Source organism: Vulpes lagopus, chromosome 4, assembly GCF_018345385.1.
Source record: "Vulpes lagopus strain Blue_001 chromosome 4, ASM1834538v1, whole genome shotgun sequence".
Taxonomy (NCBI): Eukaryota; Metazoa; Chordata; class Mammalia; order Carnivora; family Canidae; genus Vulpes; species Vulpes lagopus.
Genome location: NC_054827.1, coordinates 134,546,022 through 134,573,343, shown reverse-complemented (window position 1 = coordinate 134,573,343; position 27,322 = coordinate 134,546,022). Strand labels below are relative to the sequence as shown.

At 45.4% G+C, this 27,322-nt stretch overlaps 1 protein-coding gene across 5 annotated transcripts in view; it reads left to right on the top strand.

Annotated features, from left to right (window-relative positions):
• TBC1D1 (TBC1 domain family member 1) overlaps positions 1-27,322 on the top strand; it is a 239,014-nt gene that overhangs the window by 90,204 nt on the left and 121,488 nt on the right. For all 5 annotated transcript variants that reach the window (XM_041753548.1, XM_041753547.1, XM_041753549.1 and 2 more), the window contains one exon: positions 26,677-27,198. In XM_041753548.1, coding sequence (XP_041609482.1) covers positions 26,677-27,198 — 522 coding nt within the window. The remainder of the gene's footprint in view (positions 1-26,676; positions 27,199-27,322) is intronic.

Below are 27,322 nucleotides of genomic sequence, written 5' to 3'. Positions count from 1 at the left end.
TATCTGTGTATCTATACTTAAGTATCTTTACTCTTTCCGTTACCTCCGTTGCCTCTGATTTTGCTTTTGGGAGCAGGAACTAGCCGTTTATATCATTTTGTTAGATTTAAAAGGAAGGCATGATGAAAAAGAATTTCCTTAGTTTTTATGTACTTTGGTACTACTTTTGCAAATTATTTTTATATCCTTCATGTGCTATAATGAGATTAGGCTCCTAGGCCTTGTTCATTTACTCTGGTTGGGCTTGGCTAAAATAACCTCCAGCCTTTCTCATCTATAAAATAACGTATTCCATATTCATCTTTTTAAAGATCCTGTTTTAAAATTCAGTAATGTCAAAATCTGCAGAGGAAATTGTGAAGATCATCTGCAGGTGAAAAGTCTTTGAACACGGTTGAGTTTGCAGCTTGTCAGCAGTTTTGGTGCCAGTGTGGTGTAGGCATGAGGATCCAGACATAAGCAGGACACAGGCCCAGCCTTTGAGCAGCTTGCAGTTTAGCAGGGAGAGGTACACCTGTGAAGATGATTTATTGTAATCATACAGATGTGTGCACAGGGAGTCACTCATCTGGGGATTCCGGCGGAGACTTTTTTTTTGAGGATATGAGAACTGAGCAATTTTTTTTTCAAGATATATTTCTTTATTTGAGAGAGAGAGAGGGAGAGAGTACACATGATTGCATGAGTGGGGGGAAGGGCAGAAGGAGAGAGGATCCCCAAGCAGACTCCCTGCTGAGCGTAGAGCCCCATGTGGGAGTTGATCCCATGACCCCCGAGATCATGACCCAAGCTGAAACCAAGAGTCGGCTGCTTAAGCAGCTGACCTACCCAGGCGTGGAGCTAAGTCTTTAAGAGAAGTTGATTGGGTTGTGGGTCACTGATGTGTGGTGAATTATGAAAAAGAATGGTTTGAACATCCTTGTGGTAATTTTCCAGCATGTTTTAGAATCATTCAAGGTTGCTCTCCTACACTGTTGCCTTGTATTTGAGACCAGCGATTTTTAACCGTGGGGAAAGCAGTCACTTTAAACAAATGACCCAGGTACAGGGAGATTCAGAATTAAGGCTCCTTTTCCTTTGTCCTGGGGCACCCCTGGGCCTGCACACACCTGTCAGATATGGAGGCTAGCGAGGTGGTCATTCTTTTGCAACCAGAATATAATTCCATTTTCTCTCTTCTCCATTGGAAAACCGAGACCCAGAGCAAGGAAGTTAATTAACTTGGACGAGATCACACAGCTCATTGCGGCAGAACTGAAACCTAAAATCTTGGGTTTTGCACATCTTGTTGATGTTGCCCTGCTGATTTGTTTGTGCCTTGGTCTTTAAAGTATTTTACTAAAATCAAAAGTATGCATGTCTATCAACATATCCTATTTCAGAATACCTTACTCACCTGGCTGAGTTTATGTGTCTTTCAGAGTAGGCCCAGGTGCCTGCAGGGACACAAAGAAAAAGGAAGCATAAAGTTGAGCCGTCTGCTGGGGCAGGTAGAGGTCCTTCAAAATGTGAAGGGTGTCATAAATGCTCCACAGCCTGGGAGGCCTGAAACCAGGGCCCAAGCATTTGAAGAGAGTGGAAGTTGCCCAAGTCCAGTGTGGCGACACAGCTCCCCCGTGCCGGGCTCCAGTGACCTGCTGAATCACATAGCGCCCTATTTCCTGGAGGGCGTCCTGTGGGAGATAGGGTAGGTGTGTATAACTTGTCTCTTCTCCTCTAATGGGGGAAATGGGGTTTTTGTTCAGAGAAACATTTGCAAAGCAGATTTAACAGGAGAGGAAACTGCATTAGTGTTAATGCAACCGTGGAAAGGAAAAGAGGATTGCATTTTTGAGCACTTACCATGTGCCAGCCTTTGCGTGGGGAGTAGCAGCTTCCAGATCTTCATGGGTGGGGTGTTATTCCCTCCTGTTTCTTTGGGAAAATAGTATAAAGAAACTGGAGTTTGGAGAGGTTAGGTCATTTGTCAGAACAATTAAGATGGAAGCTTGAATTGCCTGGCTGTAAATTCACGTGTTATCTGTTGTACCTGTGTGGTCGCTGTAATAAAGGGATTTTACAGCACATGTTCCAAGATACGAAGCGAGGGCGGTCAGAACTTAAAATATTTTGTCCCACCAAGAATTTGAATTTTCCTTCTTCCTTAGATGAGAGGCATAAAATGTCCACCTAACGTGCTTTTAAAAACAGGTGTGTAAGATTGAAGTCAAACAAGAAGTGGAACTAATATTTTTAAAAAGCCTGAATTTTGTGATGTTCTTGGTTAGGGAGAGAAGAGAACAGGAAATAAGAGGCAAAATCGCTGGCAGGAAGATTGAAGATGGGTCAAGATTGGCGGGCAGGTTAGGGGCAATTAAATGATGGACCAAAGAGGTCAGTTTTGAGATGACCATAGCCTGATTTTTATTTTTTTTTGTTGACTTGAGTCATGGGCCTTAGGAGTATTACATTTTATCTGATATTCTCAAAGCACCGTGGAAGCATATTTTTGCCTCTCTAGGGAAGTCTGTGTGTTTAGAGACTACTTAGAATAGGGTCTCCAATGGCTGTACCATCCGAACACACCCGATCTCCTGAATAGGCTCTCCAGAGAGTCCTGCCATACTGGACATTTCTTCGAGCCTAGGATAGTACACAAGACTGGAAATTAAAGCGTTGGGTTGGAGGCCCCAGTTTGCCTCGAGTTTGCTGTCTAACCATGGCTAGTTGCCTTGGGAGTGGTACTCATTGCCCTGCTGCCATCAGTCATGTTGGGGTGTCACACAAGATGTTTTAAGTGATATGCATGGTTAAAGCCACTTTTTGGGATAAGCTTGTGTAGGAAACAGGATGGGTGTAGCCATATCTTTACATTACATTTCCTGACATTAAGTTCTACGTCCCTGGGTCTCACTGAGTCCTTGATCTGTGAAATGAGAACACTGTGTTGGGTGATTGCTATAATTGTTTTCAGTTTGGACTCTATGACTGCAGGTCAGGCCAGTTATCTTAGATTGTCCACCTCTGATAAGAGAGAGCCCCCGGAGCCACAGGCCTGGGACAGATCCTTCCTCCACGTGTTGTTACCAGTGGAGATGTGACCGCAGACAAGCCCCTTCTCTGCGAGAATCAATGTGTTCATCCACAAAATGGGCATGGTAAGTGCCCTCCAGGCCGTGGATGATTTACCCGCATGATGTACTTGGAGCAGTGCCTGGCTCAGATTCAGCTCAGGGGTGAGATACCACCATCCTCATCATTCAAGTCAGGGGTGGAGACAACACTTGTGGTTGCTTCATCCTGTTCCCTCTTTTTGAAGATGAAAAAGCCGGACCCTCCAAAGGTGAGGTGGCTTTCCCAAAGTCAGAGTGAAGTTTTAGGTATTCTGAGTCTGCTTAGCCCAGAGCTCTTCATGTCACCTTGTACTCGCTATGATATTTAGATTCTTTGTTGTTCTATCACCTTCTGCATGAATTAAACATAAGCCCTGCTTCAGCAGCATGGAACAAGAGCAAAATGCTTTTGTCAGGCCGCAAGTAATTTAGATCAGATAAGGGGAAAATCGACCTCCCCAACCAGCCAGCCCCCCCCACCCCCCCACCGTGTGACTTTGGCCAAGGTCACAGCTTCGTCTTGTTTTTCCCCTTCCATAAAATAGAGGTGGGGAGCAGCTGTCTGGCCGCTTCTGAAGCCCTTTTCATCTCTCAAAATACTGTGAAGAATTTCTTCACTGCCAGGGCTGTAAGTCCAGGAAATAGTGTGCCAACCAAAGATGTAGATTCTCCAATTTTGGAAAACTTTAAAAATAGGAAGGAAGTTTATTTGTTTAACCGGGTTCATAATTGTAGGCCTGCCGAAGGCAGAGAATTGGCCAAATGGCATTTTGCGGAAGTTCTCTCTACAGGGTGGACCCAGAGGAAATCAGTCATTAGGTGAAAATAAACTGTAAGATGGGTGAGACAATATTTGCTCAGAGATATTTACATGGGTCTATTGTGATGGTCACCATTGTGTCAGGTTCTTTTCTTATATGTGTAAGTTTCGAAAGTTGAAACATGAGAGTTTTAATTGTAAAATGTGGCTTCAGAAACACAAACCAGAAACCTGCTTGTGAGTAATGACATGGTGGCCCTTTGTGTACTGACTATTGATGAATTGTATGAATATGAAATATTGCTCATACTTTTACTGTGGTCGCCGCTCTCCTGTAGTTCCACCAATAGCCCTATTACTGAGTTTGTAGGTAAACTGAAGGGCTTCTCTTTCCTTATTTGAAGATATGTGAAGGTAGCACATAGGAATTTATATAGCGCTGGAGTCCTAGTAGGGGCAGCTCCTGGAGTCTGTACCACCTAATATTAGCTGAAAGAATGAATATCCCAGCGACGTTTGATTGCGGCAATTCTGTAGTGTGTAAACTAGCTGAGACTGTGATCTGTGGATGTTTTCCCCCAGGGAAAGAGTTCAGTGACCTAGACCACCAGAGCATCCACTTCTGTATTATTGTTTTGCAGTTGCCACACCATTTTTAGGGTAGTTTTGTGGCATTTCCAGGCGTCTTGGCCAAGAAGGTCAGCTGCTTCAAGTACAGCATTGGTCACGATACGTGAGTTGTGCAACCTCTCTGTGCCAGGTGCCAGGCACTCGAGACACAGATGCTCCAAGAGGAGAAGCATAGCCTGTCCCCTTGTGGAGATGAAGACTGGTGTTCGCAGGGGCTAACCGCATAGGCCTGTGGTAGAGCGGGCTGAGGGAGATGTAAAGCCTCTGAGCAGCCTTACACAGAGATGATACCTGTCCACGCGCAGTGAATCCCACCTGACAGTCTCGTTGTTTTTAATCAGCAGGGACAGGACTGATGTACACGTTTAACTCAAATAAATACTGTTTTTCTCAAAAACAGTGCTTTCTGTTTGGGAGCCAATAGTGTGGTTTGGATATGGTTGTTAAGAAGGTCTGCAGTGTCCTGGAGTACCTCTCTGCAGATTCTGGGGGCTTTTTAGGTCTAACGATGTTTTGCTTTGATCCTGGTTGCATAAAGAGAGGCAGTGAAGCCTGCTTGGCCCGTCTCTGTGGGAGAGAGGATCGTTCCGCCCTCAAAACCCTGCATGCAGACCCTGTGATGGAAACCAGTCTTATCCTCACACTGGGCCTGCTGTTAAACTTGAAAGTGCAAATCCAATAAGGCTTGTGAATCTGAGAGACTAGAAATCTGGGCAGTGGCTGGTGCTGTTTTGTTTTGGGAGCTTTTTTTGGTGTGTGTCTGTGTCTGTGTATGTATGTGTTTTAATTTAATGGTTTAGAGGCTTTCATCTCATAAGGAAAGTTTAAACCGAAGACTATATTTCCTCCTAGGTAAAAACAAACCATGCGGACCTGGTGTGGTCTAGAAAAAGAGTCTTGAATGGGGAGGTCTGGTTCTGTCCGGCCCAACTGACCTGACGCCGGTTGTTCCAGCCGTCTGAGGCTCTGTTTCCCGGTAAAGTGAATAGGTTGAGTGAGTGGTTCGAGGGTCCCATTCAGGGGATGAGAAAGAACATTTGGCTGGAAGAAGCTGCATAAGCCAAGACATGAGGCAGAATCCAAATGAGCAGAAGCCCAAGATAGGTTTGAGTGGAGTTGCATGGACTCCCCGCCCCCGGCCTTGGCCCCTGCTGGGAGAACTCACAGGAGGAGATGATGGCAGTGCTTCCCTGCCGTCTGGAGGTTTCTAAAGGCCTGGCTGCACTGTTAGTGTTTGGTAGAGATGACAGAGGCGCCCTGGGAGGTTTGTGAGTAGTAGACTGATGCCGTCAGGGCAGTCCGTGGAGAGTGGGATGGATGGATATCTGTCCTGGGAGAGGCCCAGCCGAGCTGAGCTTAGTGGGGTCTTGTTATGGCCTGGCAGGGGCGTGTATGGGCTCAGACCAGCGCTTGAGGTTTGGGGCTCATAGTGATGGAACACACACTCTTATCGATGATGGCAAGTAGAGGGAGGAGAGCGAAGAGGAGCTTCCCAGATTTTGAAACTAGTTACCTGGAAGGCATTTGGGGAAACAGGTAAAGAGAGGGGCCTGTTTTAGGGCAAAGAGATGAGCTTGATTTGGATGCTTTAAGGTCATGGTGCTGATGTCTGGGGATTCTTAGAGGTGATTAGAAGTTGACATTCAGTTGAGAGAATTCAGAGCTAAAGATGTGGATTAAGAAATTATCTTTTTTTAAAAAAAGATTTTATTTATTTATTCACGATAGACACAGAGAGAGAGAGAGAGAGAGGCAGAGACACAGGCAGAGGGAGAAGCAAGCTCCATGCCAGGAGCCTGATGCAGGACTAGATCCCGGGACCCCAGGACCACGCCCTGGGCCAAAGGCAGGCGCCAAACTGCTGAGCCACCCAGGGATCCCTCTTTTTTTTTTTTTTAAGATTTTATTTATTCATGAGAGACCCCCCCAGAGACAGAGACATAGGTAGTCTGATGTGGGACTCGATCCCAGGACCCTGGGGAATTATGCCCTAAGCCAAAGGTAGACAGATGCTCAACCACTGAGCCACCCATGCCCTAAGCCAAAGGCAGACAGATGCTCAACCACTGAGCCACCCAGGTATCCCAAGAAATTATCTTTTTTTAAAAGATTTTCTTTCTTGAGAGAGCGCATACATGAGAGCAGGGGCTGGGGTAAAGGAAGAGAGAGAGGCAGAGAATCTCAAGCCGACTCCCAGCTAAGTTCAGAGCCTGATACAGGGCTTGGTCCCAGGATCATGACCTGAGCTGAAACCAAGAGTTGGATGCTCAACTGAACTCCCAGGCTCCCCAAGAAATTATCTTTGTTGGTCTTGAGGCAGTGCGTGAGATCCTCAGAGAGAGAGAAAGAGTAGAGAGAAAAGCAGAAGACCATAAAGAGTCGTCCCCAGGATGTCTGAGAAATGCAAGTGCATTTTACTAAAGACTTCTAGAAGAGCTAATCACATTCATAAGATTTCATTGCCCCATTCCTTCCTTTAGGGCTTATCTTTCTTATCTCACCTCGGAAAATGTCAGGATTCAGAGACTTCAGAAGTCCACTCAGTAGGTGGACCTCTCGTTCCAGGATTTAGAACTAAGCGGACGTCGATCAGAGTTCAGTGTCAGCAGGTCACTGAAACTTCTTGACACCCATTAGCCGTCCCCTGGGCGTGGGAAAAAAGCAGCTGGGCTTTGAAGGCCTTGCAGCAGCTCCTGGCTGGAGCAGCTGTCTTTATCTCTTGTCAGCCTTGGTTTCGGTGTTGGCTCCCTAGGAATGTTCCTGATTGTAAAATATCTTGAAGATGAAGCCAGCCCCCCACGCCCCGACACGTCGGGGAGCCGGAGCCGGGGAAGGAACTGTGCTTTCAGACTCCTGCCTGCTGGGACCCACTGCCTGCTCAGCAGGCCTTTGCAGGCGGTAGAGGCAGGTGCCTGTCTTTAAATAAAGCCCTAAGTGGGTGGGGGGGATTGAAAGTGTGACTGTGAGCAGTGTGGACCTGCCCCCTCCGCCCGGTGCCCGAGTCTTCCCGGGGGACGCTCAGCATTGCTCAGGAGATCCAGACCGATGCACGCAGCTCTGATCGAAAGATTGTTTTATCCTAAGGAGAAATCTTTCTCGTTTTATGTCTCCTCACTTTGCCTTCCCATTTATGAGAGCACGAACGCCTCTTCCCCACGACAGATGTGCAAAGGCTTCCTGGCGTCCCCTTCCCACGCCGACAGCCCTGGTCCCCGTCCGTGGAATTGCAGGCGCCTTGTGACTCTTGCTGCTGCTGCTTTTAAAGTCTGCTAACCCCGAAAAGGACACTTCTGTGTAGCCGTCAGTGGGAAGGCTGGTGAAGCTATGACACCCCCCCCCTTAATGTAAGGATGACTTTTCTCCTAATACCACAGGCTTTTGTTCCTTTTCATTCTTTTGGTATCCAGGCCGCTCTGCTGGCTTATCCTGGGCTTACAGTCAGCTAAAAATCCTTAAATCTTTTTCACATGAACTTCTGGCAAGCCACGTCTGCCCCATGGGTACTTACTTACCTGGCTGAGGTTTTGGTGGTTTTTCTTTTTCCTTCTTTCTTTTGGAGGTTTTTTTTTTCTTTTCAGTTTGCATATATGACAGATTTAACATACAAGTTCCTGATGTTGGGATTTTTTTGTTTTTCATATTTTCATTCTATATTCTAATGTGTTTTTAATTTTTTCTATATTCTAATTTATGTTTATAGAATAGTAGAATTTTGGAATGGGAAGTGATTTTTTTTTTGAAGATTTTATTTGCTTATTCATGAGAGACACACAGAGAGAGGCAGAGACACAGGCAGAGGGAGAAGCAGCAGAGGAGGGGCTCTCCCTGCAGGGAGCCCGACGCAGGACTCGATCCCAGGACCCCGGGATCAGGACCTGAGCCAAAGGCAGATGCTCAGCCTCTGAGCCAGCCAGGTGCCCCATGGGAAGTGATTCTGAGAGTACCGCAGTTCGTTCCCTTTACTGTGACACGAGTCAACCGCCTTAGGGAAACTGGCCGTGGAGGTTTGGTTGGGTGCTAGGACAGGATCGTATTTTCTTTCCCACACACTAGGTAGGAAGGTAGCATGAGTCAGGGTAGGAAGAGAAATGTTAGCTGAGGGCTAGGCCCTGGTTATGAATTCAGGCTCAGGCTACTTTATTTATTCTGTGGGCAATTGTATATTCTTTCATTTTTATCTTGTGTGTCTCCTTCATTGATTTCCTTCATCTCTGAAAGCAGGAAGGCAGTGTTAGCCACTTACTCTGCTTTTGCACTATTGTGCTAGGATATGGTTTGAGTTCCATAAACATTTATTGAAGTTATCTTACATTTAAAACTTCTGAGAAAGCCAAGGAACAGCAAATAGTATTGTTATTGTTATAGTTGGTATTACACAAATTTAAAATACGTTAAACGAAAAACAGATTAGACCGGTTCTAGCTAATATCCTTTACTGGCCAAAGTTCTCATTTGTCTGTTGATCAAGATTAAAGAGAAGGACTGACTACTTGGTGAGGAGAGTTCATTTCAAGGTAAAACGGTACGAGAGAAAAGACCTATTTCTACTCCTGATCTGAGTGAAGCTCAGGATTCCTGAACATATGTGACTAAGTTTTATTCAAGAATGCAATCCATGTCCTAAAAGCTAGTGTGGTGTGCTTAAAGGCTGTAAATAATTGCCTTGTTTGTTTGTGACACCTCGGATTTTTGTTTTTAAGATTTTATTTATTTATTCATGAGAGAGAGAGAGAGAGAGAGAGAGGCAGAGACATGGGCAGAGGGAGAAGCAGGCTCTATGCAGGGAGCCCGACGTGGGACTTGATCCCAGGTCTCCACAATCATGCCCTGGGCCAAAGGCAGGTGCTAAACTGCTGAGCCACCAGGGATCCCCGACACCTCGGATTGTGATGGAGTCTGGCAATCGTGTATTTTTTTTTTTGTAAGTTTAAATTTCAGACATTTCCTTGGCACTTGCCCTGCACCTCACCGATGCTGGTGGCAGGGCAGTGACCGGGCAGCTTGCATGAGCTTCAGCAGGTGCCATGCTGCACAAAGTCAGACCTGCAGTCCAGCCCACGCCTGCCTTGCCAGAGTCTCCCACACACCGGTGTTAGGATGCGGGGTGGAGGACAGAGTTCTGGCTTTGAATAATTTGAGTGGTGCCTTGAAAAAGGCCCCGAAAATGTGAGGAGTAGCCTGGGCTGTAAATAATTTTGTGTTTAAAAAATTAATACTCTTGCTGTCAAAGGGATTCCATACTGTGTCCACAAATGTCAGAATTTAAATTATATTCATTTTATTGCAGTTACTAGGAAGTAGCAAGAATATTTACCTGGTTAATAAGGTTAATGGTTATCTTAAACTTAGGGTTGGACTATATCAGCTTCATAAAATAGACCAGTTCTGCCTATTATCCCAATTTTGATCTAAGCTATAATTTTTGTTTTGAGTAATTGCCTAGGCATATCAAAGGATAGCCTTTTGAATCTTGCTTTTTATATTTAGACTGTCATCTCAAGTTTTTAATTTTTATAGATGTTGACATTTCTTTTTCAGATTGCATTTCATGATTTAAAGGCTTTTTGTATGTTACATAGTGAGACATCGGGGGCCACTTAGAAATGTATGCCATTTCACTTGTACTGTTGAAATAATTTATCATATATTTACGATGAAGATTTTTCTTTCCCCCTCCACTCTCCAAATAATTGTGTCCCTGAAAGGTCTCATCTAGTAAGAGTAGGCCATGATCTCTAAAATTTCTTAAAGTTTAAGAAAAAAGTACTTTTTCAAAAATGAAAAATAACCTTTAGGATCACAAAAGCAATACGTGAAAATTATAGGAAAACAACCTACTGATGAGCAAAGATAAGAGAGCACCATATTCCTGTTCCCCAGAGACTGCCAGCCCTCCAGATCTTCTCACGCTGCATGTCTTGGGCTGAGTAAGTAGAAGAAAGAGCCGCTCTCGAACACACACTGCATTTTTTTCAGTCTATTGGAACCCGCGGCCCATAGGACAGGGGGGTCACAGTGGGGACCCCGAGCCAAGCCACGGCTCACCCAGGCTTGCGGTTCTCAGCGATTCCAATGCTGCTTGGACAAGGAAACGGCCTTGAGCAGAGCGAGAACTCGAAAATAAATCCTAGATTGTAATCTGTGTCAGGTTCCTGGAGGTTTTTCCTCTCCGTGCGTGGGATCTGCTAACCTGTCGGCTGCCCCATCCGCTGGATTTCCCATTTTCGCTGCCGTGTCACCTTCTGGTCGTGGTCGATGTCTCCCCTTCTCTGCACGTGCCCCCCCCCCCCTTCATCACTCATCGTGCGGTCTGGGTGCGAGGATGGGGTGGGCCCCGGGTGACTCTCAGGGTCCTGCTGCCCACTGCCCCCCCTCCTGCCGTGTGTCCCCAGCCACCCTTCTCTCACCCAGGCCGGCCCACCTGTCCCACCCCGGGGGCTTGTTGGTGGGCCTGGGCAGGCGGGTGGGGGCTTCTCCTCCTGCCCTGCGTGCTCCCCAAGCAGGTGCCTCTGCTCTGCTCACCTGGTGGGCGAGGCTCCTGTCTCTCCCAAGGCCTCTCTCGCCTCCTTTCCTAACCAGTGTCCCATCTCGGTCCCCCGCTCCAGGTGGTGCCACTTCATGTACAGCCCTGGCGCCCAGCACAGGTCCTGACCCAGAGGAGCCTGCATTTCTGTTGAGATGGAAATGTTTTTCTCAGATGCTTGATGTGAGGAGGCAGTGAGGTGATCTGTGCAAGCACGGTGGTGGCACAGTTAGGGCCTAGAGGTGGTGCAGGGCCTCGGATGCTGTATTGCTTCCGTTCAGGTGAAGGTGTCAGCAGTTTGGCTTTTCCTCCTGACAGTGTACATACGGTTCTATGTAATACTGAGGTCATACTTTCTCTACCTGATTTTAGGTGAGGTTAGAAAAATAAAGCTCTTTTGTTGTTTCTTACCTTTCAAATTATTATTATTTTTTAAAGATTTTATTTATTCATGAGAGACACAGAGAGAGACAGAGAGACAGAGATTGGCAGAGACACAGGCAGAGGGAGAAGCAGGCTCCATGCAGGGAGCCCGACGTGGGACTCGATCCCGGGTCTCCAGGATCATACCCTGGGCCGAAGACGGCGCTAAACCGCTGAGCCGCCCAGGCTGCCCCTTACCTTTCAAATTAGAGTTCACCTACAGCACTTGGGTGTATTTTCAAATAAATACACTTAAATTGAGATTAATTAGTATTACAATATCCACTTTGCACATTAAGGTAGAGAACTAGAACACTGCCATTTATTTTCCTTTCACATTCAAGTTGTCTGTTAAGTAAATGCTCTGACAAGGTCTGCATGGTCCACACAATGACTTAGATTGAGGTGTGGGAGACAGACTCAGTGTGCTGACCTATGTGACGACAGAGGTCCAGGTGCCACGGGAACCTGGGGAGTGGAGCCGAGGACCTGTTTGAACTGGATCTGTACGAATGAGCAGATGGTAGTGACGAGTTGATGGAAGGACAGTCTAGAATAAAGGCTCCACTGCCTGTCTGCAGTTGTCAAATGTGAGCTGCAACCCAAATAAGTTTCCCGAAATGAGAATTCAAAGATAATAATTTTGTCACATTTTTCCTCTTCTCCCACTGGCAAAGATAATATGAAGTTTGTAGTAGAAAATAATTTTCCATCTGTTTATTAGACTAAACTGTCACATTCTAGGAGTAGCTGGGCAGTAACTCACATCAGACTTGAATTGAGTCTTTCTTGATAACATTTGTATAGAGTTGTAATGGTTTTATATTGATGAAGAATTTGCATTATGTAGAAATTAATTCCATAACTCTAACTAATGGACACTTGAGGTTTACTCTGTTGGAATTTGCTTTCCATATTGACGACATCATTCCATTTTAATTTCTCTTTGTAGACTTTGATGGCCATAGCTTCTGGTGTAGCTTTCCCATTTTCATTTGGATTTATGTTTGTATCAGAATGGTGTGATGACTTTCTTGCATTATTCATATATATAATATGTACACACTGTGGCCCTAAGAGAGATGCCTGGTGGTGATGGTTATGTTATCTTTGAATTAGTTTTTTTAAAAATTGTATTTATTTATTCATGAGAGACACAGAGAGATAGAGAGGTAGAAACACAGGCAGAGGGAGAAGCAGGCTCCATGCAGGAACCCCAATGTGAGACTCGATCCCAGGACTCCAGGATCATGCCCTGGGCCGAAGGCAGGCGCTAAACCACTGAGTCACCCAGGGATCCCATTATCTTTGAATTAGTTGGGTGTACCTGGTTTCCCTTGCCTCCAGGCCCTTCCTTTAGTCCACGGGCTCTCAATTTAGGATCTGGGGTCCGGGAGGGGTGGTCCATGAACTAGAGAAAAAAAATTGTATCTTTATTTTTACTAACTTCTAACTAAAACTTAGCATTTCCTTCAATTATGAATGCAGTCATTAAATCCAGTAGCATTAGCAGCTCCCAAGGCAGTAACATCAATAAAACCAGTTATTTTCATATTGCATTACAGTAGTTATACATTTTAAAAAAAATATTTCTCTGAGAAATAGAGACAGAGCATGTGAGATGTCTGCACATAAGTGGATGGAGGGGCAGAGGAAGAGAAGCCTCAAGGAGACTCCCTGCTGAGCACAGAGCCTCATGTGGGGGCTCGATCTCATGACCCTGAGGTCATGACCTGAGCCAAAACTAAGAATCGGACCCTTAACTGATTGAGCCACCTAGATGCCCCTACAATAGTCACACATTTCTTAAAAATACTGTTGATGTTTATCATTACTCTGAATTATAGCATTTATTTGACTTGCCCCTAGATTTTGTCAAATATGGTAATAAGTACATACTAAATCATAATTTTTAAAAAAGATATATTTTTTCATGAGAAACACACAGAGGCAGAGACACAGGCAGAGAAAGAAGCAGGCTCCATGCAGGGAGCCCGATGTGGGACTCGATCCCAGCACCGCGGGATCATGTCTTGAGCCAAAGGCAGATGCTCAACCACTGAGCCACCCAGGAGTCCCACTAAATCATAATTATTCGGGTAATTCCCTTTTAGTATAATTAAGTTCTTTTGTATTTCCTTGTGTTCTATTTCGTACATTCTAAAAACTTTATTCTGAGAAGATTCCATAGGCTTCACTATGCTGTCACTATGTTTGTCTGGGACACAAGTTTAGGAACCTCTGCTTTGGTCCGTGGGATGCATTCAAGAGAAGAGCATGGCAACATTTGCTCAGGGAGGATTGGTAGGAATGTGGGATATGTAATGAAAAGCTGAGATACTGGCTCTCACCCGAGATGCCTACTAATCCCATGCAGTCTTGCCTGTTGCTCCAGCCCACAGCAATACCCAGTTCAACACCTCAGTAGCTCTTCTTTTTTTTTTTTTTTCTCAGTAGCTCTTCTGATCATCATAATACATGTGCATTGCAGCCCTTCCTTTGAAGGGTTAAACTTCATTCTCTGTAGTCTTTGAAAAAAAAAATACACTAAATGAGTTCCCATCTAAAAATGGTGGAAATAAAAATAGCTTAGGCGTTTAAAGGGGTCAGTCTTCAGCTGTCTAGAAGAATCTTATAATCCAAAAGGACTTAGTCCCACTGTTTCTGGTTTATTATTTTTTACAGCATTTGTTCTTCTGCAAATACTTGGTGTATGCAAACACTCATACCTTGTGTTGGAGATACTACAGATGTAACATGGTTCTCTTCTAAGATCTTCTTGAGATGTTTCTTTGTCATCACTTGAAGTCACTTGAAGTTTTTAAAAAATATTTTATTTATTTGAGGGGGAGAGAGAGAGCATATGCACAAAGCAGGGAGAGGGGGAAGGGAGAGAGAGAGAGAGAATCTCAAGTGGATTCCTCACTGAGTGTGGAGCCTGACTAGGGGCTTGATCTCAAGACCTTGAGATCATAACTTGAGCCAAAACCAAGGGTCAGATGCTCAACTGCCTGAGCCACCCAGGCACCCCACTAACTTTTTTTCAGTTGCCATTATACATTGAGCAAATTTATTGAGTACTTGCTGTGTGCCAGGCACTGTTGTAGGCATGTTGGACTACATCAGTGAATGAAATACCCAATAATTCTGTCTTAGAGCAGATATTCATGCTCTGGAGTTTGTAGGGCTGTCCTGCAAGCTAGAAAAACTGCTTGCAACCCACAGACTGGTGCGTTTTTTAGGTAGTGGTTTTCACACTCTGTTCCGGTGGGTCCTTATGACAACTCAGCGCTGGCTGAAGGAGGGGAAGGGAATGTTCTGCTTTTTCAGCTCCATTTTAATCAGGGCATTCCTGCTTTTACATATTTGAAATTTCTGGAAGGTTAGGGGTGGGGTGAGGAGGTAGGGGAGAGTTCTGTTGCCTTTGGATGTTTGGAAAGATGGTCAGATTCTTGATGTGATTGGCATTATCTGTTGCAGGCTGGCATAGAATAACTTGTCTGTTCTGTACTGAAAGGCAGGTGGAATAATAGCAAGCCCGTTACCTTTAGGTAGTGTCACTTCCGTTAAAAATTTTTTTAATGGCTTAATACAACCGTTTATTATGTATGTGGTTATGTGGGTAAGGTATTTGGGAAGGGCTCTGCTGGGCAGTTTGTCTGCCTGGCTTCCTGTGGGGCCGTGAGGTCTAGATCATTCATTTCCAGTGTGGTTTCTTTGCTCAGGTGTCTGGTGGCTCAGTGGTCCTGGGCTTCTCTTGCTGCCCACCTGGGGACCCCAGGGCTCTTTGGTGTGGCTTGGGCTCCTCAGGTCCTGTCCCTTTCATAGGGGGTTGATCTTTTCTTACTCTGAAAACATGAAGGGAACAGCTAACAGTTATAGGGAGTGAGTATGTGCAAGGCTTCATACCTACAACTTTCACACTTATTGTTTAATTTTATCCTCCAAATCTCCGAGGTACCTGGTAACATCCCATTTTGATAGAAAAGGAGACTTAGAAAGATTCTAAGAAGTGGGTGACCTGCCCAGACTTGCAGGTGCAGCTGCAGAGGCTGGAGCCTATGTCTGCATTTCCAGTTACAGAACTGCCCAGAGGACCTGTCAGGGTAGTAGAATGACAGCTGCGGCTGCACAGGCGTTGTGATCTGCAGCAGTGAGAATTCATCTCTGTCTTTTCAGAGTTATTCTGTTTCAGCGTTTGCTCCTAGAGGGCCCTTTGCTTGCAGTGGAATGCTTCTCTCAGGTCTAACAAGCAACACTGGGTTCATTCTCAGAGTTTCCACCCCCCGCCCATGCACTTCTCTCTCATAACATGCACACAACCACCAAACTACTCAAAAAAAAAAAAAAAAAAGCTAGGGGTCCAGGTGGGGTTTTTTTCCTTAAAGATTTATTTATTTTGGAGAGTGAGACAGCACAAGTGGGAGGGGCAAAGGGAGAGAATCTCAAATGGAGTTTATGCTGAGTGCGGAGCCCAACTTGGGGCTTGATCCCAGGACCCTGAGATCAGGCCCTGAGCCGAAACCAAGAGTTGGATGGCTAACCGACTGAGCCACCCGGGTGTCCCGGGGTCCAGGCAGTTCATGCAAAGGATGAGATGCTCATCACACATTTGGTAAAATGGTGTATTATTGAACAGAGTTCATGACAGTTGGCATAAGCTTCATTGGAACTGGATCCTGAGTAGGTTTAATTTTTTTTTTTTTTTTTGTATTCCTATGTGTATGGTGTTTGCAGTGAATGGAACTGATGCTGTGGTTATCAGAAAGGAATAGATGGTTCTCTAGGGGATGATATGTCAATGCAGTATGCCCATGATTAAAGTTAGTTGCAAAATGCTGATCCTCTGCATATGCCTTTTTTTTCCTTTTTTTTTTTTTTAAATAAAGAAATTACCATTTAGCATAGGCAAAGAACCCCATGTCAGAAAGACCATATCGTTAGCTGGATATTTCTGAATTTAAGATTATATGGGCAACTTTATTTGTTTCTATATTTTTCTTCTACATGGATGTGTATTGAACTTACTAGAAATAAAGATGACTAAGGAATGCATCCTGCCTCTGTGTTTAAAAAGGAGGCTGTTTTGCCGAGAAGTGGTTTTTCGTGGCCCTTGAGGTTGACCCTTTCCCAGCAAGGTGAGCACAGCCTGGCCGGGTCTGGATGGGGCCCAGCTGCGGTGACCTCAGCCCCTGGAAGGGAGGAAGAGGCAGGGGCGAGGTGTTCCTCCTCCCTTGTCCCTTCTTCTCAGTAGGGACCTGCCTGCAATGTCCTGACCTTCAGCCTGGACACGTCTGCCCAGTTGGCCCAGAGGCACCTTGGCTGGTGCTGACTGGGAGCCGAGGGCCCAGGGACTGGGGAGCAGAGTGTAAGTTTGTAAGAGGAAAGCATCCCAGAGGGGGAACATAGCTTTACTTTCCTCTTAAAACAAGGGGACAGGGCGAGGAAGAATTCGAGAGCAAAGGCTACATTGTCCAGTAGTTGGCCTCAATTCTGATTAGCAGATTGCAGTCAGTGTGTTTTAAGTACACAAAGTCAGGTTGTAAGGTGCTGTCTGGGGCGAGTTGTCCGAGAGCCTCAGGGGTTGTACTTGAGGCTGAGAAGGTTCTGATTTGATTAAAAAGACTTTGGGATGGGTGTGGCCTCGGGATGGGTGCGTCTCTGTCCTGCACCCCTGATGCTGTTCCCAGCCTCGTGCTGAGATTCACAGAACAAGTGCAGCCTCCCCAGGGGTGACTCTGAACCCCACACCCGGCCCAGAGAGTTCTCCTGTATCCGTTTGCTTTCTTTGCGGGAGGAAAGGCTTAAGGACAAGCCTTTGAACAGCTAGCAGAAACCAGAAAATTCCTTTGCCGTGTTTTCCCTTGGAGTGGATTCTGCTCACAGGTCAGCGCAGGAGAGGGATGTGCAGCAGGCCCGCGGGATAGCCCAGCAGCCCCAGTCACTGGGGACTGGCACCTCTCCAGCTGTCCAGGTGGACCCTGGTGCAGAGGGGAAGAACACGACCTCTTGAGAGGAGCAAAATCCTCCTCGAGTGGCTCATTTAGACCTGTGTGTAAGGCAGGGTGTGGATACTTGGTACATTACCCCTGGTTTTTGGTCCCGCTTCTTACTTTTGTGTATCATGTGTGATTACAGTTCAAGGTGGCAGGGAGCGGACAGGCTTGGGAATAATGTGTAAACAAGTCATTCAGGTGTGAAATCTACTTTGGCTCTTTCTGAACATTATTGGATGTGATCTAAAATTTTATATAGTCCCTTTTTTTTATAGGGAAAAAATGGAGTCAGTTGGACTCCCTGAGGGTCTTTGGTGGCTGGTTTTATTCTAAGGGCAATGTTTGGTAAATATTTAAATTTTCCTATTTTCTCTTGATAATTTATTTGAAATGCACTCCAGACTGAGATTCTGCGTTTCTCAATCTTCTCACCCTTCTTAGCATTTCATTTTCTGTAGTGTTGGTGTTCTACTGTTTCGAGTCATTTGTCTTCTTTATCCCCTTTGTTTAGGTTGTAGGTTACTGAAGAATAGGATCTACGTGTGATTCATCCTTATGTAGAATTTGGCATAAAGTTTTTTATAGGGTGGGTGTGTGAGCAGGCCTCTTAGGTGCAAGTGGCAGACATCCAGTGTAAAATGGCACAATCAAAAATGTATTGGGACAAGAATCCCAGTTTATTGGCTTCAGGCATGGCTGGATCCAGGTCCTCAAACATCAGAACCATCATTCTCACCCTGTCTCTTCCATTTTCTTCCTCCCTGTCTTTGTTTCATCTAGTCTGGAACTATCTAGCAAGGCTTTATTTGTGATGGCACCAGAAATTCCAGGCTTGCGTCCTTAGAATTCAAAGTCCAAAAGCAGGATTTCTCAACCTGGGCAATACTACATCTGGGGCAAGATAATTCTTTGTTGTGGGGAAGCTCTCCTATGCATTGTGGGATATGCAGCAGCATCCCTGGCCTCTGCCTACTAGATGCCAGTTGCAACTCTTCCCATAAAGTTGCGACAACCCAAAATATCTCCAGACATTGCCCAATGTACCCCGCCCCAGGAGAGGGGGTGTGGTGGTGGGCTGAATTTCCCTAGATGGGGAACCACACTGGTATAAAGCCACAGTAAGTTTCTTTTTTCCTACCAGTTCCTTAAAATGCATAGGCCTGCCAGTCCTGGTCTGGATTGGGTTACGTGACCAACCCAGACCTAATTATATGGCGGCATGTGGTAATAGAATATGCCGGTTGGTTTAGGCCAGGGTTGCCAGTCCTCTCGTGAGCTGGGGCTGGGCCCGGGCCTCTCTGTGCCATCTAACCACTGGAATGAGAGTGGGGTGAGGTACTGCTTATTATTAGGGCAGAGGGCACTGGATTCCACATAAGACCAAACAGGAAACTCCCAAACCAAAGCCAAAAAACACGTGGACCACCACGGCAACTGAGAAATCTTTTTGAATTAAGAATGAAGTCTTGGTGTGGTAGAAAGAGGATGTGTCTTGGCATCAGGCAGGTGCTGTCCTGATTCTTCAGGTCATTAGCGGGGATAACTTTGAGTGAGTTTTTTACCCTTTTCTCAGTCAAATTCTGTCATGCTTGTAAAAATACTATTTTCCCATAAAATTTTCAGCAATGTTATACAAACAGAATTATACATAGATCATATACTCAGTGATGTCAAAGTTTGAATAATCTCATACACCTGGTGCCCAGATGAAGAAACAGAACAGCCCAGAAACCCCACATGGCCTACTCCCAGTCACTCCTCCTCCAGAGATAATCCCTATCCCGTCTTCTGTTGTCATAGTTTAGTTTTGCCCGTTTGTGAAATTTTGCAAAAGTGGAATTCCACATGTGATTCTGTTCCACCTGTTGTTTCCTCTCAACATGACGATGATGAGTATTTACAAATGCCTGTTGTTGCACCTAAAATAGCTTGCTTGTTCCTCTTCTACGTGTTTCTGATTATATGAAAATAATACATATTTGTCAGTTCTATTTCTGGTCAGTGTCTTGTCGCTAGTTTTTGGCTCTTAGAAATGCTGTGACTGTCCTTGCACGGGTCTCTTCTGGGATGCGCTGGGCTGGGGTACTGGTCCTGCACCAGAGGTTGAATTAACTGCTTTTAACCACTGGGAGGTTCTTAAGGACTTCAGTTTTGAGGCATAAATGAAAACAGATGAAAGGGCTTGTGTCTGTTGTTGGATAGAAGAGTTTCATTAAGATTATGGATTTGGACATGAAAAGACAAAACCTGGGCACTTGTTAGCTTGAAAATCAGCTTTAATAAGTTTAGTGTATTTGGCTCTGGATGATTTTAGGTAGAAGCAAAACCATTTTAGATCCCAATGCTCTAGCTGACTTGGCTGTTTTGTCAATAAATACACACTGTGTATGACCAAATACTCCTTTACTAATGGTCTCTCAGTGGCAAAACTTCAAAAGGGCCTCGTTCATAAAAACTGATTGTGGTGTGTGTCCTGGAGAAGGAACCAGTACTTTGATGTTTTTTTCCTAGTACATTTACACATTTATAGTTCCCTACCTTGTAGAAAAGGGACCCTAGTGTCCCTTTGCAAAGATTGTGTAACATACATAATATGAGGGATTGCTGTGATTAACTGCTGGTTCGTTATATTTGTGTTTCTTAATCTTTGAGAGATTTTGAAGTAAACTTTGATCCAAATTATGGGGTAGCATTCCTTATAGGGCATTCACACCTATGTATTTAAAGAGCTCAGACCTTAGAGATACAGTGAATTTGTTTGCCCTTACATGGTATAAACAGCATGTCAAATATCTGTGGTGGGTTTTTTTGTTTGTTTTTTCTTTGTCTTCACTAGTTTGTTCATCTCAGCCACAAGCACAGCGTGGATCTGTGCTGTTGGGCTGCCTCAGTCCTGCTACACGACACAGGTTGCCTAGGGCCTTCATAATCAAGTAGGTTTTGGGGATGATGGTGTGGGGGACAGGGCAGGGAGGGAGCAGTCCTTACCCTGTGACATGAGAAAGGACAGGTGATAGATACATCAGGGCCTCTGCCCGTCAGGACTGCCTGGTGCCTCTGAGCACTGGGGATGCCAGGGCCCCACCTCCAAACAGGCTGCTTCATCTTGGCCAGGGTGCGGCTATACATTAGTTTTCCTTCTTTCTTTCTTTTCTTTTAAAAGATTATATATTTGTTTATTCGTGAAAGACACACACAGAGAGAAGCAGAGACACAGGCAGAGGGAGAAGCAGGCTCCATGCAGGGAGCCTGATACAGGATTTGATCCCAGGACCCCGGGATCACGACCTGAGCCAAAGGCAGATGCTCAACCGCTGAGCCACCCCGGTGTTCCCTATACATTAGTTTTCTTAAAATCCTGGCAGTTCTCAGGCACAGCCCCAGCTGAGTGGAGAGCCAGTGCATTCACTGCAGAGGATGGGACTTGAGGACTTACATTCTCAGGTTGTTGAACATTCAGTGATTTATTCTGTGATCTCTGTCAGTATTTATACCAGCCAATCAAAATGTTTTGACTTCTCAACATTGCTTTGGAAAAGTCACAAAATAATTTCACAATATTCCAGCGCTGCCTTCTCTCACTCTTCTTTGCTTACCTTCTCCCAACCGCTTTCGTTAGCTCCTGCAGCTGTTAGATCACTTACTTGGATTTTTGTCTCTTGTTTTTTAAACATTTGTAGAAACATGTTGGTTTCGTCAAAAGGTTGTAGTGAACCTTTCAAATGATTATTTTGGAGTAGGATGCTGGTTTTTGTGTTTGCAGGGACTCTTTTCAAGGCGTTTGAAAGCTAAGAGTTTGTTCTATTTGCCATTTCAGAACTTGGGAAGCTGAATGCAACTCTGTTTTACATGAGAGGGAAAGATCAAGACCCAAAGGAGAGAAGGATAAAGATGAATGATGTGGGTGGCCCCGTGTTAGGGGCCAGCGGTCATTAGCATTTCTTAATGTGCCAGATGCTGCCCCAGTCAGCTAATGAGCGGGTCTGATCTCTCTTTCTAGAAGACCTAACCCGTGAGTCTAACCTTTGCCCTTATCGTAAGCGTAAAGCAGCAGTTGAGGCCTTAGTTGGCCGTGAGGATCTGCAAGCAACAGGCAGATAAGAGACCTCTGCTCAGGACCAGGCTTCTTTAGCACATAGTCACTTTGCTCATGGTTGTGTTCTAGCATCTACTGGAAAATTCTACATTCTACTGGAAATCACACATCTCTACAGTGTCTCTCAGTTCCTAGACTGTGAGCCTCTCAGGTCAGAAGAATCCCATCTTATTCATGGTAGGAGGGTGTTCGCATCTCTGTAGTCAGTCGAGTCTCAATAGGCCGCACATGTAGGTCCACATGTGTTGTATCTGGATGGTGTCGAACGGGTGTTTTATTCTCTTCCGATAATTTAAGTAGGGAGTGCTAGTAAGAGGATGTCTCTATAAGTGTTTTGTATAAAATCTAAGGCATGTAAGATAGAGGAAATCCAAGGAAATACTTGGATTAATTTAGTTTTCTTCCCCTACGTTTACCTCATTTCTGGCCAGCAAATGTAGGAACCACTCATTACCAGCAAAAATGAAACGCAGGTCTGTTCCTTCTGGAAAATAATTATACAGGATAATTTTCTCTTTGAAGTGCCTGTTTTAACTTTCTGCAGTGATTGAACATTTCGTCCAAGGGACAAAAGCACAGTGCAGCCTGCTGTATTTTTGCAGTTTGGAAATGTTTTAATGTTAAATAACAGGAAAAAATTATAGAATTTTAAATACAAATCTGGGCTTCTTCATTTGATATTTATTTGTTAGTAGTTGGCAGCAAAACAAAAGTATAAATGTAAAGTAAAACAACTTTTCATTCTAAATACTGTTTTAGAAACTCTTTCCTCAGTCCCTGTGAGTAAAATTACACTTGCAGTATGTTTGTAATCCTTTAAAAATCCCTAAATCCTTAGCAAAAAAGTTGACCCAAATGTTTAAATGAGGACTTTATTTACAGAAATGAATGTTTCTAGTTCTTTTACACTAAAGATCATTCTAAATATCATTTTTTCTGGTGACTTATAAAAACAATATTCACTTAAGCCTGCTGCAGAACAACATGCATATATACTGTGCTTTTTTAGTACCTGAATTCAAAAGAAAGTTATTTTGATTGTGGAATAGTGCAGATTTACTTTAAAAAGGAGCTTTAGTATAAACTCAAATAGGTTGTCAGAAGAGCAGTTTAATAAATTTTATGTCTAAACTGGGCTCTTTTTATTACTGGTGATTAATTTTAATTGACATTTTTGTTGTTGTTGTTGTTGTGATTCCCAAAGTAAAAGGAAATAAAATCACAAACCCCTGTTGAATTTATCCCAGTATAATTCTTTTCAGGTTCTTGTTTTTGCTGTAGTTAGCTTTGATTCGCTCTATCTGCTTATCTGTGATCAGAAGTGACGTAGATATTATTGCTGCGACTACACTAAAAAAAGAGTTTGTTAAAAGTACCCAGATCGTATCAGTGGAAATAAACTCCACGGGCCTCAGTGTATTTGCCCTAAAAGGGTCAATGTGTTTGCGGTAAACGTTGTAACTTGAAGTTTATGTTCTCATAGACTAGTTTTTACCTTGAGACACTTTTCAGTTCAGTTTGCTTATTTTAGGGGTTAGTATTGGCATCACCCCTTGATTTAATTTTATATGTCTCTGTAAACTGCCAACTCCAGCAGCTGCTGATTCTCAACGGCCCCTCTGCCTGGGTTGACATCTCCAATGTCATCCTTGACCACATCCCATCCTCCCCCTCTGCCTTCGATCCCTCGGTTTCTTCTCGTCTAAAACACTGGTGTGGCCTATGGTCCCGTCCTTGCCTTCTTCCTTCACTTTCCCTTGTTCTGTTCCCAGGTGTCAGCCCCCTCTTGGACGTCCCAGTCTCCATGTCCTGTCTTGGACTCCAGGCCCATTTGCCCAGCTTCCCACTAGATGCCTTTACTTTCACATCTTCCTGGTCTACTCAACACGAACAAACGCCAAACTGCTCATAATGTGTCCTCAGAACTGTGTTCCCTGCTCACGCAGCCTAAGGCAGACTCTGCACATCACGCGTGCTGGCTTCTGTACCCTCAAGCTCCCCCATCCACATAGCCGCCAGATCTTGTATGTTCTGTCTTCTAGAAGCTTTTATTCAGCCTTTCTCTTGGCTCCCATCCTGGTTCAGGCTTGCCCAGGCCCCATCTCAGGACTGTAAACGTTTAGCTTCCCTTGGGGCCCTGCTTCCTGCCAGGGCAGGGCCGCCTGGCTTCCATGACATGCTTTTGGATCCCTACCTCCTGGCATTTCTTGGTACCTAGAAAAACCTTTGGAAATAACATGAAATAAATGACTCAGTCCCCTCATCTGACAAGTAACCTCATAGGTGAGTCCAGGGCAGAGTTAAAAAAATGGAGAATTCAGGATTTCATCAAAGGTGGATCTTATGCCTTCTTTTCTCGAGAAACAGTGCTCCAGGTCTGTTCTGGTAAAGGGAACTAAACTATCAGTACAGATTTTCAAACTTACACACAGGTGGGGCCCATTTTCTATGGGAAAAGTCGCCTGTGTTACTTACGGTAATCCCCAAACATTAAATTTTCAACTATTCACCATTTATTGCTGAAATGATGCTTGGCAATATGCTGTCAAGTGTTCCGAGATGGTTTGTGTTCTTGTCAGAATGAATCCCAATGATTCTTTTTTTAATTTTTCAAATTTTAAAAAAATTTTTAAATAGATTTTATTTATTTGACAGAGCGTGAGCAAGGGGAGTGGCAGGCAGAGGGAGAGGGAGAAGCAGGCTCCCCACTGAGCAGGGAGCCCGATGCGGGGCTCGAACCCAGGACCCTGGGATCATGACCTGAGCAGAAGGCAGGCACTCAACCAACTGAGCCCCCCAGGTGCCCCCAATGATTCTTTTTAACCCCCGTCGTCTCCCTTCTGCCCATGTTAACAACTCATCGGACAAGGAGAGGGAGCTCACAAAGCTTGTGATTAGTGTGTAGGAAGGATGGGCTGTTGGAACAGCCTGCGCAGCTTCAGCCCTGGCCGAGGTTGTGGTTGCTCCTCAGCCTCTTCTGACCTGGGGAGCAGGGGAGCAGTCGGGTTCTTCACTTTGTGTCTTACTCGTGTCTGTGCCATTTGCTGTCGAGTCACCATCGATTCACATGACTTCATACATTTCCACTGCCCTGGGATCATGTAGTAAAAGCCACCGTTACAGATGCAAGGGAAGACCCAGCATGGAGAAATGACACTTACTTTAACAAGCCTCAGAAGCCTGTATGAGCCAGTGTAAGACTTTTCTGTTGAGAGAGTTTAGTAATGGGGAAGATTCATGGGAGTCCTGATTAAAAAAAATATAAAAAAAATAATAAAAAAAAAAAGCTAGAGTTTTAAATACAAATCGGGGCTTCTTCAGATTCATTTAAAATTTATTTAAAATAGGGCAGCCCGGGTGGCTCAGTGGTTTAGTGCCGCCTTCAGCCCAGGCTGTGATCCTGGAAACCCGGGATCGAGTCCCGCATCTGGCTCCCTGCTCAGTGGGGAGCCTGCTTCTCCCTCTGCCTGTGTCTCTGCCTCTCTCTCTCTCTCTCCTCTCTGTGTATTCTCATGAATAAATAAATAAAATCTTTAAAAAAAAGAGAAAATTCTTTACTTCACAGAAATAACTTTTACCTCAAAGTCTTTACAAGCTTGTTTTTTTTTTTTTTTTTCAAAGAGAAACTGAGGCGGTTCTTGCCCACATCCTACAGTGACTTGTTGGCAATGGTGTGAATGGAACCTAGGCTCCCTCCCTCTTCTCTCTGTCCCGATTTCTTTTATATTAACCACTTTCAGGTCTCCATGTGTTGTGTAATTTGGCAGGAGGGGAGTGTGTGACAGCACAAGCATATAGTGTAAATTCATGCATGTGTTAATTTTGGCTTATTTCCTATCGTTAAGCTTGTATGCTTCAGGAATCAATTTTAAAAATATAGGATATACCTAAATATAGTTTAACTCTTTGCTTCATATATATATCCTGGAAGGATATATCCTTATGGCAGAGATAGTGTCTTTACGACATGTTTGATATGAAATCACAGAGAGAAAAATCTTTTGAATCGTTGGGTCTTGGAGAATAGAGGCATACATTTCAAATCTGCCACCACGTCCCTTTCCTGGACGTGTAGATCTTTGACCTGAATTCCTAATGGGTTTTTTGTTGTTCTTTCCTCTATAATGTTGTTAGAAGACACTGAGCCTGTGGGTATTGGGCCTTAAATGGAATTTTCTTACATAGAAAAAAAAAAAGGAAAAAAAGTTGCTTTGGGTGTTAGGTCCTAACAAAAACTGGTGCTTCCTTATGAAGATTGAGTCTGTGCCGTCTTGTTTCAGTGTTGTGGCTGCACATCATCTAAGGGACCACACAGACACTGTGGTCACAGACCCATCTTCATGCGTGCTGCTGCCGCCTTGAAGGCTCCCGTCGGAAGCTCCTGATGAGAGGGTGTAGCCGTAGGGACCATGAAAGCACACGACACCCTTTGGTTCATTCTCTTGATCACGGCTCTGCGTCGACTTCGGAGTGTGTGTGGGAGGACGCCCCAGGGTGTTGCCGTGATAATGATACTGTCTTGGCTGCTCACTCCTCGGTTAAAGCTCCCAGCCCTGCAGTCAGAGCTGGTCGACTATTAGGAAATAGAGAACCGGGTAATAAATTGCCAGTTGTCCTTGCAGAAAAAATAATGATGTGATTGGAAGAAATGTCGTATACGGTAACTTCAGTCTTTGCTTGTCATCCTCATCCCCCCCATCTATTGTGGAAGATTCTCCAAGACCTACTGTTGTGAAGTCTAGAAAAACCGCGTGATGTTTTGGTGGGCCACAGGGGAGACCGACCTCTGGGAGGTGACAGCAGTGTGGAGAGGACCGTGGTCAGGGCAGTGGCACTACCCGGGGTTGGTGCCCAGGCTCGTCACTGACCCTTGTGCGGTGTCGCAAGCACGTGCAGCCTGCGGCGTGGGCCTCGGGCGCATTAGGGGTGCCCAATAAGTATCGTTCCTCGGCTCTTCCCTGCGAAAGTGTGTGTTTGTTTCCCTGGGGGGGGGGCATTGGCGCCCCCAGATGGCCCCGGGGTCCCGCCTGGGTCCCGCGGGGCACGCGGCCGAGCGGTCGGGAGAGCGCTGCGCGGGCTGCCTGCGTCCAGTGCCGGGGTCCAGTGCGGGGGTGCCAGCCGCTGCGCGCCCAGTAACGCTCTCCCCTTCTCCGCAGGTGCCTGAGATCATCAGCTCCATCCGACAGGCCGGCAAGATTGCCCGCCAGGAGGAGCTCCACTGCCCGTCCGAGTTCGATGACACGTTCGCCAAGAAGTTTGAGGTGCTCTTCTGCGGCCGGGTGACGGTGGCTCACAAGAAGGCGCCCCCGGCCCTGATCGACGAGTGCATCGAGAAGTTCAACCACGTGAGCTGCAGCAGGAAGGCCGAGTGTGCCCTGGTCGCCCAGAATCCGGAGGCCCCCCCGGGGCCCGCGGGAGGCCGCTCCTTGGCCGCTAAGGTCCGGGGTGTGCTCCAGCCCGTGGGGAACGGGGAGCAGGCCCGGAGGCCCATGCGCAAGTCCTTCTCCCAGCCCGGCCTGCGCTCGCTGGCCTTTAAGAAGGAATTGCACGATGGCAGCCTTCGAAGCAGTAGCTTTTTCAGCTCCTTTGAGGAAAGCGACATCGAGAACCACCTCGTTGGCGGACACAATATCGTGCAGCCGACAGATATTGAGGACAATCGAACTATGCTCTTCACGGTAAAATATCCGCAAGCCCCGGGCTCACCCCCAGGCTGAGATGTGCGTTCAAAGAGCAATCTGCTTTCTCGAGCAAGGATTCTTAGTAAATTGCTTTTGGATTTATGGTTGAATCTGTGTATTT